The 10769-nt window shown below is 42.0% G+C and overlaps 2 protein-coding genes across 2 annotated transcripts in view; one reads left to right on the forward strand and one right to left on the reverse strand.

Annotated features, from left to right (window-relative positions):
* LOC142931620 (uncharacterized) overlaps window positions 1–5405 on the reverse strand; it is a 40940-nt gene extending 35535 nt beyond the window's left edge. Inside the window, 3 exon segments of the mRNA XM_076075617.1 lie at window positions 528–813; window positions 2227–3085; window positions 3915–5405. Of these exon segments, the coding sequence (XP_075931732.1) occupies window positions 528–813; window positions 2227–3085; window positions 3915–4185 (1416 nt within the window). The 5' untranslated portion in view covers window positions 4186–5405.
* A 1694-nt stretch (window positions 5406–7099) lies between these two features.
* LOC142931641 (uncharacterized) lies at window positions 7100–9820 on the forward strand. The gene is made up of 2 exons (XM_076075663.1): window positions 7100–7566; window positions 8079–9820. The coding sequence occupies exons 1-2, from the start codon at window positions 7374–7376 to the stop codon at window positions 9119–9121; spliced, it is 1236 nt and encodes a 411-aa protein (XP_075931778.1). The 5' UTR covers window positions 7100–7373; the 3' UTR covers window positions 9122–9820.
* Window positions 9821–10769: the final 949 nt, after the last annotated feature.

The following is a 10769-nucleotide window of genomic DNA, read 5'->3' on the forward strand; positions in this document are numbered from 1 at the left end:
TGGGATTACACCCAATGCACGGCAGAACTACGGGGAAAGATCTCTTTGAAGAGGTGTCCAGATGTGTAGATAAAATGGGGCTGCCGTGGGATAAACTTGTGGGACTGACAACAGATGGAGCGCCTGCGATGTGCGGTCAAAAGAGTGGATTGGTGGGGAGGATCCGAGAAAAGATGAAGGAGGAAAACGTCACAAGTGAGTTGACAGCTTATCACTGCATCATACACCAGGAGTCGTTGTGTGGCAAAGCCTTGAAAATGGAACATGTGATGAGCATCATAACATTAGCGGTTAACTTTATCAGAGCCAAAGGTTTAAATCACCGCCAGTTCAAGTCTTTCCTGGAGGAGTTAAGTACAGAATATGGTGACTTGCTCTATCACACAGAGGTGCGATGGCTAAGCCAGGGAAAGGTGCTGGAAAGATGTTTCCAGTTGCGTGAGGAGATCTGTGAGTTCATGGAAAGCAAAGGGAAAGACACAACAGAGCTCCGAAATAAAATGTTTCTGTGTGACATCACGAGCCACCTGAAAGCGCTCAACCTGCAGCTTCAGGGGCGGGGCCGTGTCATCACTGACATGTACGCTACAGTGAGGGCTTTTAAAGCCAAGCTGCTCCTGTGGGAGACGCAGATGCTGCAGGAAAACTTGAGCCATTTTCCGCATTGCCAAACAATGAAAGAGCAGGTCGCTGCCTTCCCAACTGCACAGTTTGCTGAAAAACTCGGCATACTTGGTGCTGACTTCACACGGCGATTTGCCGATTTTGAAGCCCAAAAAAGCAGGTTTGAACTGCTCAGTAATCCATTTGCAGCTGACGTGGAAAACGCACCATCAAACCTCCAAATGGAGCTGATTGAGCTCCAATCTAATGACACACTGAAGGCAAAATATGAGTCTGTGGGCGCTGCAGAGTTTCCACGTTTCATCCCCGACACAATGCCCCAGCTGCGCTCCCAGGCTGCTCAAACGCTCTCTATGTTTGGCAGCACATACTTGTGTGAACAACTGTTCTCTTTGATGAAGATAAACAAAACTTCACACAGGACTCGTCTTACTGATGAGCACCTTCACTCAATCCTGAGGATTTCCTCAGCTCAGAGCCTGACCCCAGACATTGATGAACTTGTATCCAAGATGAGACACCAAGTGTCTGGCTCAGACCAGTGAGCATCACAGAGCAGCAAACGGTGCTTTGACGCATTTTCAGTTTTTAATGCAGTTTCATTTTTGCATTTTTTTTTCTCTTGCTACTACAGAACATTTGATTTTTCTTTGAAGTAAATTATTTTTGGCTGTTTGCCTGTAGAAAATGTTTTCACTTGAAATTACACTGGAAAAACTGCAGATAGAGCCATCAGCAATTAATGAAACTGATTTTATTACTTCTATTTTTATTTATTTATGTATTATTTATTTCATAATTAATGTTGTTTTATAGGCAATACTCTACAGGCCTTGTTAGTTCCAGGTTCAATATGTGCACTAAGGTTCTTTCAATAAGTTGTCAATAAACGTTGAACCCGTCTGGCCCTTGACTTGTAGCAATTTTTTAATTTCGGCCCACTGTGTATTTGAGTTTGACACCCCTGTACTAGACAATAAACCACTTCTGATTCTGTCGCCCCCTGTGGACTAAAGTGGTAGTGTTTCTGAACACCAGAGTCTCTTTAGAAAACCTCTCATTTTACTGCAGCAGGGTCTGACAGTCTGCCCCTCTTAGTCCTGGTTCTGGTTCTCCCGTGCCTCCCTTCCCTCCAGCGGGTCCAGCAATACGTCCTGGGTCTCCAGCAGGGTGGTGTCGGTGTTGACTCCCAGAGAGGAGAAGCTCTGCTCCTGAAGGAGGAGGAGGAGGAGGAGGAGGAGGAGGAGGAGGAGGAGGAGGAGGAGGAGGAGTCTCTGCTGGAGGATCTGGGTCTGTCCACGGTGGACCGGTCTCTGCTGGAGTCTGAGCTGAAGGAGGTTCTGGTGAACCTGCATGATGTCATCTGGTTTCACCAGAATCCGACCCGGTGGCTCCGATGACGAGTATTAAGAATAACTCTATAGAAACAGACCATCTTCTCTCTGATGGTCTCTTTACTGATGGAGGTCTGATAGAGGATCAGGACTAAACTGAGGCTGGTTCAGAACCAGATAAAAGTTCCTCACCATCACTTTGAGTTCAGAATAAGAGGGTTTTTACCGGTGAAACTCATCATCCGTCCTCACAGCTCTTGAAGGACGTTAGCGTTGCGATGCCACAGTCCCCGTCATCGTCTTGGTCAGGCCTCTCCTCTGACAGGGGTGTTTGTGGAAGCAGGACAGCTGGCTGAAGTGTCTGTCGCAGTTGGAGCACCAGTACGGCCTCTCGCCGGTGTGCGTCCGCAGGTGCACCGTCAGGTTGCCCTTCTCCACGAAGCCGCGGCTGCAGTACACGCAGGTGAACGGCTTCTCGCCCGTGTGGCTGCGGACGTGCCGCACCAGCGTCGCCCTCCTGCCGAAGCTCTTTCCGCAGACGGTGCAGCCGTACGGCCGCTCGCCCGAGTGGATCCTCATGTGCGTCCTCAGGTTCCCCCGCAGGGTGAAGCTCTGACCGCAGACGCTGCAGCGGAACGACGACTCCTTGTGAACTCTGAGGTGAAGCTTCAGGTTCTCCGTTTGCTCCAAACGTTTCCCGCACAGGCTGCAGTCTCTCAAATGTGCCGATGCGTGTTTGAGTAGAAAATTAATCCTCTGAAAGGACTCTCCACAAACTTTACAGCTGAACATCGGCGGAGGCTGATGGTCTTGCGACAGATCAGTCCTGCTCTGAGATGAACTTTGTCCTTCTTCTTCCATCTCCTCTGGTTTCCAAAGGCCTGCGGTCTCTCTCCAGTAGTCTCCACTGTCTTCGGTCTCAGAGGACTCGGCGAGGAGGCGGCCGTTGCTCGCTGCTTCCGAACCCCCAGCTGGATCAAAGTCCCCGTTTCGTTCTGAAGCTGCACATTCCTCGCTGCCAACTTCTGTTTTAATCTGAGCAGGCGAGGCGCCGATGTCAGTCTGGTCCAGCTGGACACTCAGGATCCGATCATCAGGTTTTATCCAGGAGGAAGTCCGCAGACAGTCTGACGGGAGGCAGAAGACAAAAACAAGAGTTTTTATGAATAAATAAAACTGTGTGCACGTTTCAAATCATCCAGCAACGGATGAGAATAAATCCAGAACTAACTCCGAGGTGTCTGCAGGTTTAATCAGACCTTTTTAAACACGAACATTTTAGATCCATTTGGTGTAAAATCCTGCAGTTGTTGTTAATTCGGCTCCGTCTATTTCTTGAGTCCGAGCATATAGTTATTTCAGTAAAACTCTACCAGAGAGCACCGACAAGTTTATTACCTTTAAAATGTCTAAAATGTATTTAAAATGTCACATTGGGCCGATGAAGCCCTCCCAAATAATGATATCAGTTTCGGCATAAAATCTCCAGTATCACAGGATAGTTTTATTTTCGATACCGTAAGTTAATTTTGCTGATGATAGTTCTGTATTGTGAGATTTTAAATTAAGGGTTTGTTTTAACTATACACACACACATATATACATATATATACATATACATATATATGTATATGTATATATATATATATATATATATACATATATATACATATATATATATATATATATATATATATACATATATATATATACATATATATATATATACATATATATATATATATATACATATATATATATATATATACATATATATATATATATACATATATATATATATATACATATACATATATATATAGTACTCTTATTTCTGCTGTTATTTGCATCCTGTTTTGTTTTTTGAGGTCGTATATTTAGCGACTGTTCTTTTTGATATATTAATGTAAAACAGCATTAAAGCATTAAACATGTTAATGTCCAGAAGGAACCGACCTGCCGTCTGGTTCCGCTCGCCCTCCTCGGACCTCAGGCGGTCCAGCTGTCGCCGCTGGCGGTCTATCTGCTCCCGGTACCGGGCCACAGTCTTCCCCAGCTCCCCCAGGATGTCGTCCACTGCCGCCGCCAGCCGCTCGTTAACGAACAGCCTCAGGGTCTCCATGTCTGGCGGCGGGCTGCTCTCACGGTCCACACCAACGAAACCCTCCACGACTCCGGGAGGGAACGGAGAGGAAGGCGAGGGGAACGCCTGTCGGTGGGCGGACATGTTGGTTTTCACTCTCCCTGATTAAAATGAAGCGTTTTATCCTCAAAAAACACAAAACATTTCCGGGTATTGTGGTTGAAGATGAAGAACGCTGATAGATAAACGTCGTAACGGTTAAAACACCGAAACAAAACCGATAAAATGCCCCTCAGCTGGTTTGTTTCTGTCTAACACTGACCGACTGCGTCAGAAAAGTAAACAATTCGGCTGAGTTCCGGCAGACATTGATGTCGTAAAGAAACAATGTCTGGTCATCAATGGTTCCGAGAGGACAAACGTTACCTATTTTATATTTTAGAAAGTGACAAGAGGTGATAGAAATATTCATATTTTACCCACTGTAAAAACAAAAATGATGGAATGAAATACAATTATGTAGAATTATGTAGATTATAAGGTCCAGGCCTTCACCTATAAAAATGTAACTTAAAGAGACAAACCAACCAGAAAGAGACTCAAAATTACCACAAAATAAAAATAAAAACAACTACAAAGAGAAACATGAACAAGTACAAAGAGAAAGAGAACAAGTACAAAGAGAAAGAGAACAAGTACAAAGAGACACAAAACAACTACAAAGAGACACAAAACAACTACAAAGAGAAAAAAACAACTGCAAAATGAGGCAAAGAGACTCACAACGACAATGAAAATGGACAAAACGACTACAAAGAGACGTAAATCACTACAAAAAGGAGCAAAACAACAACAGACAAAAAACAACTACAGAAAGACAAAAACAACTTAAAAGAAAAACAACAACAAAAAAGGCTAAACAACCAGTGGCGGCTGGTCAATAGAGGGCGCTAAGGCGCCGCCCCACCTTGAGCCACAACAAATAAAATAATAATAATAATAAACGATACAAATTGTCAATATTTGTGTTTTTGAAATATGGAATCACCAGTAATATGTGTAAAATATGATATCTGCAGTAAATATATGCTTTTCCTGCACGTCCTCTCCGCGGGTGCACGTCTCAGCAGCTCTGGGGCGCTGGAGAAACTGCCCTAAAGAGGCGGGTCTATTAAGCAGTTTAGCCAATTGCTGGTTAAAGATATAAATGTGTGACATACAATTTAGCCAATCAGCGTCCTCAAATAGATTCAGCTTGGGGCAGAATTCGTTCTACCCCAAGCTGCGTGTTCCTGTCCAGACTAGTCTCTACAGACGAGCGCGAGCGCAAGCACTGCTCCTCCAAGGGTACATCCCAAGTCTCTTAGGCCAAATCCCAATGTCCCCCCTAAACCCTCAAACCCTGAACCCTCAAGGACTTACTGACATCACCTGGTGAGTGGTGAGTGTGAGAGGCTGTGAGGGCTTGAGATGGTGTGAATATGAACGGGACAGCACTTTGCTGCAACATATCACGTTACTATGAAAATGACAAGAAATATGATGTATAATTGTGTGTATTTATTGTATACTTTGTACTCCCTGATTTGAACGTCTTCAGGCTCTTTCCTCACTAGATGAGAGGTAACTTCATATCATCTATTTACTCGTTTTTGTCAAAACAGCTTCAATGAATATTTGATGAATAAATAAATAAATATTTTCTGATTACGTTTATTTTTTGTTCCATCTTTAACCCTTAATGTTTCTGAGTAAATTTAATATGACAGGCTGAACACAAGTGAGCAGTCCTCTTTGTTTACCTTTTTTTTAACGTCTCCATGCGTCCACTGGCTACCCCGTGTTTAACGTCACATTGCAATGATTTGTGGGTAATTCCCTTAGGCTAAGTCAGCATACCATGCTGACTTACGGAAAGGGTTCATAAAGGGCTCAAGATGTCTGTGAGAGACTCAAACACTTGATGATTTGACAGTGGGACATCCCTAAACCCTCACGGACTTCGCGGAAGCGCGCCTCAAAGTCCGTGAGTCCGTAAGGGGGGACATTGGGATTGGGTCCAAGGCCCAATCCCAATGTCCCCTTAAATATTAAGGGTTAAAGATGGAACAAAAAATAAACATGAAATCAGAGGATATTTATTTATTTATTCATCAAATATTTGATTTTGTCATTGAAGCTGTTTTGACAAAACGAGTAAATAGATTATATGAGTTACCTCATCTAGTGAGGAAAGAGCCTGAAGACGTTCAAATCAGGGAGTACAAAGTATACAATAAATACATACAATTATACATCATAATTTTTGTCGTTTTCATGGTAACGTGATATGTTGCAGCAAAGTGCTGTCCCGTTCATATTCACACCATCTCAAGCCCTCACACTCACCACTTACCAGGTGACGTCAGTAAGTCCTTGAGGGTTCAGGGTTTGAGGGTTTATGGGGGACATTGGGATTTGGCCTTAATGTCATCCCCGTTTCCCTCACTTGGTCTTTCCTTGCGTCTTAGTGGCAGTGAAGTAAAGTCAATGTCAACAACCTGAAATGTCCCGTTGGGGGGGGTATTTTTCAGATACGAGGGTCCAGGAACAGAGGATGTTGTATGTTGTACAGATTGTAAAGTCCTCCGAGGCAAATTTTGTAATTTGTGATATTGGGCTATACAAATTAAATTAAATGGACTTACAACATAAGCACCACTCAGATATTTTTGTTTACCGTTAGAGGAGGAAAAGATCATTTTTAAGATGTATGATTTATATCCTATGGATTGACTCTGTTGCTCCACCATTAAAGTTTTTTTTATTTGTTATATTGGGCAATATAAATACAATTTATATCAATTGACATTGATATATCCACCTACCTCGAGTATAAACCAAGTCTACCTACGGGTACAGATAAAAGTAACCTGAACCTAAATATATATTTCTGTGTAAGTGCATTGAGAGCAACCAAAAACTCCGAGTGAAATCATTTTGCATGTGTTCATATAAAGAAAGCCAATAAATTAAGTTTTATTTTGAAGGTTAAAACCAGGCCCCGGAAGTACTTCACCATACTGATTAGACAAGATGGCGGCTCCCTGAAGAGGCTTCGTTTGCTTAACGACTTTCCTCCCTTTTAAACACGTAAACTGACACAAAGCGGGAGGAAACTATCAGCGCTCTGCTGGTCCCGTTTGAGTCCAGCTTCCTGTCTTCACGTTTGACGTTTTGAATCTCCCGATAGCCTTCAATGCTAGCATGACGTTAGCTTAGCATGCTAGCTTGAAATCAACAACCGCTCGTCTGACAAACTGCGTTTTAACGGGATTCGTAATTGATTAACAATGTCTAAAGTCCAAATGCTGAGATGTTTAGTCAACCAGCGACTAACTGCGGCTGCTGAAGAGATATTTGGTGTGTTTGAAAGAACGATAGCAGAGTACGAGGAGGAACTCTCTCGTTCAAAAGAGGAGAACGAGCGACAACGGAAACTACTGGACGCTGTTTTCATCCCTCAGCTTCGGTTACACAGAGCAGGTTGGTTCTCTTTGGTTTAGTATCACGTTAAACTGCTGACAAACCAGAGAGGAAAGAAGTATTCACATCATGTACTTTACTACATCACACTGAAAATACTTTGTTACAAGCACAGGTTGAATGTAACGAAGTTAATGAAGTACAAATTCGAGGTACTTGTACCAGAGTATTTTAATATTCTACTGCTACGTATTTTTTTACTCCACTAGATTTGTCTAAAAGCTTTAGTTTCTTTTTAGTTTTTCATCCCCTTCCTGTCCAGTGAAAAACACATATCTCCAGATGTGTTGATGATGAATGTTTGTGATAAACTGAAGGGTGAAGTGTTCCTTTATCCTCCTTCAGCTCATGGAACTCTTTAATCAGCTGGAAAATGCATCGTCACAAAGCTGAAAACTGGCTTTTCTTTTCTGAGCTCATAAAGTATACACGGTCTGCAACATTTCGCCACATGTTTTAGGAAAGTATTGCTCTCAGTGGTTTACGTGTATGTATTTCATTATCCGCCACAGATGTCCAGCAGCTGTTGGTGGTTAAAGAAGAGCAGCAGGAGTGGAGCTCCAGTCTGGACCAAGAGGACCCAGAGCCTCCACACTTTAAAGAGGAACAGGAGGAACTCTGGACCAGTCAGGAGGGAGAGCAGCTTCAAGGTCTGGAGGAGGCTGATATCATCAAGTTCTCATTCACTCCTGTGAAGAGTGAAGACTATGAAGAGGAAGCTCAGTCCTCACAGCTTCATCAAAGACAAACTGAACAGATAGAAACAGAAGCTGATGGAGAGGACTGTGGAGGACCAGAACCAGACAGTCCTTTACAACCAGCTACGTATGAGACTTCACTCTCCTATGAACCTGAGACTGATGACGGTAGAGTTTGGGAGGAGATGAAGGAACCTCAGTCAGATTTAAACCATCTACAAAACAATGAAGTACCTGTAAGTGATCTGGACTGTAATACTGGAAAAACTTCAATCCGCAACGGACATGTGAAGAAGCATACTGCAATCCAAAGAGGAGTGAATCTATTTAGTTGCTCCATCTGTGGGAAAAGGTTTTCCCAAGAGAAGTCCTTAACGACGCATCTCGGACTTCATACAGAAGGAAAACATTTCAGCTGCTCAGTTTGTAGTAGACTTTTCAGTACCAGTGGCTTTTTAGTTAATCACATGAGAATTCATTCTCGGGAGAAACCATTCAGTTGTTCAATCTGTAATAAAAGATTCACACATCATTGTGATCTGAGACGACACTTGGTTGTCCACACGGGGGAGAAACCATTCAGTTGTTCAGTTTGTAGCAAAAGATTCACACAAAGCGGACATCTGAGACGACACTCGGTTGTCCACACGGGGGAGAAACAATTCAGTTGTTCATTTTGTAGTAAGGGTTTCACACAAAAGGGACATCTGAGACAGCACTTGACTGTCCACACTGGGGTGAAACCATTTAGCTGCTGTGTTTGTGATCAAAGATTTGCTCGGCTCTATCTTGTCAAAAAACATAAGTGTGTTGGTTTGAGCAACAGAAACGCATGGAGCTCCAGTGACGCTTGTTGAGGCATTTCTTTTTCCAAGTAAAAGGTTAAGACTTGGTTCTACAGTGATGGACTACAATCTGTCTCCAAAATGAGCCTTTTAGCTGAGATGAAGCTACTTAATCATTTTTTCTCTGTGTCATAGTTTGGTGTTTTCTGGATGCTGTGTTTTTAGTATCGCAATGGCATTGTTTTTAAATTGTCAAAGCATTTAATGTCCACAGCACTGTTTGTTGTTTTAAAATGTGATTTATTAATTTAATGACTTCCCTCCAAATAACAAAATGTATTTACAGTCCAGTGGTGTCTTGAAATGCTCACACTGTATTGGGTGTTATTTCGGTGAAGTCACAAGTCTACCGACTAAATCTTTGTAGTAAAAATGTAAATACATCATCGTTAACGTCTCTAACAAATAACCTACGTGTGTCTTTTTGGTTGGGTTTGTGCAATTATAATGTAGCAAATTGCATTCTGTCGTGTCTCCATTTTCTATAATAAAAATGCTCTGTTCCAAGTAAAAGTTCTGTATTCATATGCGCCACAACATCAGAACTGTTATAGATTACTATAGCTAATGACAAAATGCTGCTTATGTGATGGTATCTGTAATAATAGTCCAATAATATAATAAACTGTGAATATCATTGACAGTGGCCATTTTACTTAACAAATAATACAGACACATCCCCCTTTTTGTTTAAATAAAATGGTGCATGTTTGGATTCGTCGTGTCTCCAATGCATCCCACAGTTACTCGTCACCCCCTATCTATTTTCTAGCTGGTCCTAATTACGAAATAGAAATCTGATTAGTTAATTTACCGCACTGACACTAAGGGTCCTATTTCAATGATCTGTAGCCGACGGTCTAGTCTGGAGTGCATGGCGCAAGTCCATTTATGGCGTGTACAAATCCACTTTTGCTAGTTAATCAGTTTTGTTTTTGGTGTAAGTTAACATGAATTAAACCTCGTCTCCCATTTAAAGCTAGGTGAGCCTGCAAATGGTGGAGAGCAAATTTGGATTTCAGAAATTGGAGAAGAAAGAGGTTTTCTTTAGTAAAGTTTAGTTTTTGAAAGGCTTAACGCCAGTAAATAAGGATTGAAGAAGAATATTTTGTTGGATTTAAACATGTTGGGGATTTTCTAAATGGTAACATTTTTCTTTTTAAAATGAATGTTGACTTTTGGACTTAGAGCTCTGAAGTTGCTGGAAATCTGAGAAATATACATATGTCAGAATCAGAATCAGAACCGTTTATTGCCATGGTATGTTGAACATACAAGGAATTTGACATGACGGGAGGTGCAAACATTTAACAATCAACAGTGCAAAGTAGAAACATATTAAATTTACAGATAATATAAAATAAAGTGAAATATAAAATAAAATAAAGTGCACAAACGAACAGATAACAGGACTATAAACAAGTGAGATATAAGTAGTGTAATAGAAGGGATGCAGGGGAGTGACCGGTGGGAATTTGTCCTGGGGATGACAGTCAGTGGGGGTCCCGGGCTCTGTTAATGAGCCCGACTGCCGACGGGAAGAAACTCTTCATGTGTCGTATACATATATATATATATGACCCACTTTCTGTATGGCAGAATTTAAAAACAATTTTTATAATCTCAAGGGCTTTTATTTTGATGCTGACCCAGCATGTTG

Source organism: Anarhichas minor, unplaced genomic scaffold (genome assembly GCF_050575085.1).
Source record: "Anarhichas minor isolate MPS153535 unplaced genomic scaffold, ASM5057508v1 ptg000053l, whole genome shotgun sequence".
Taxonomy (NCBI): domain Eukaryota; kingdom Metazoa; phylum Chordata; class Actinopteri; order Perciformes; family Anarhichadidae; genus Anarhichas; species Anarhichas minor.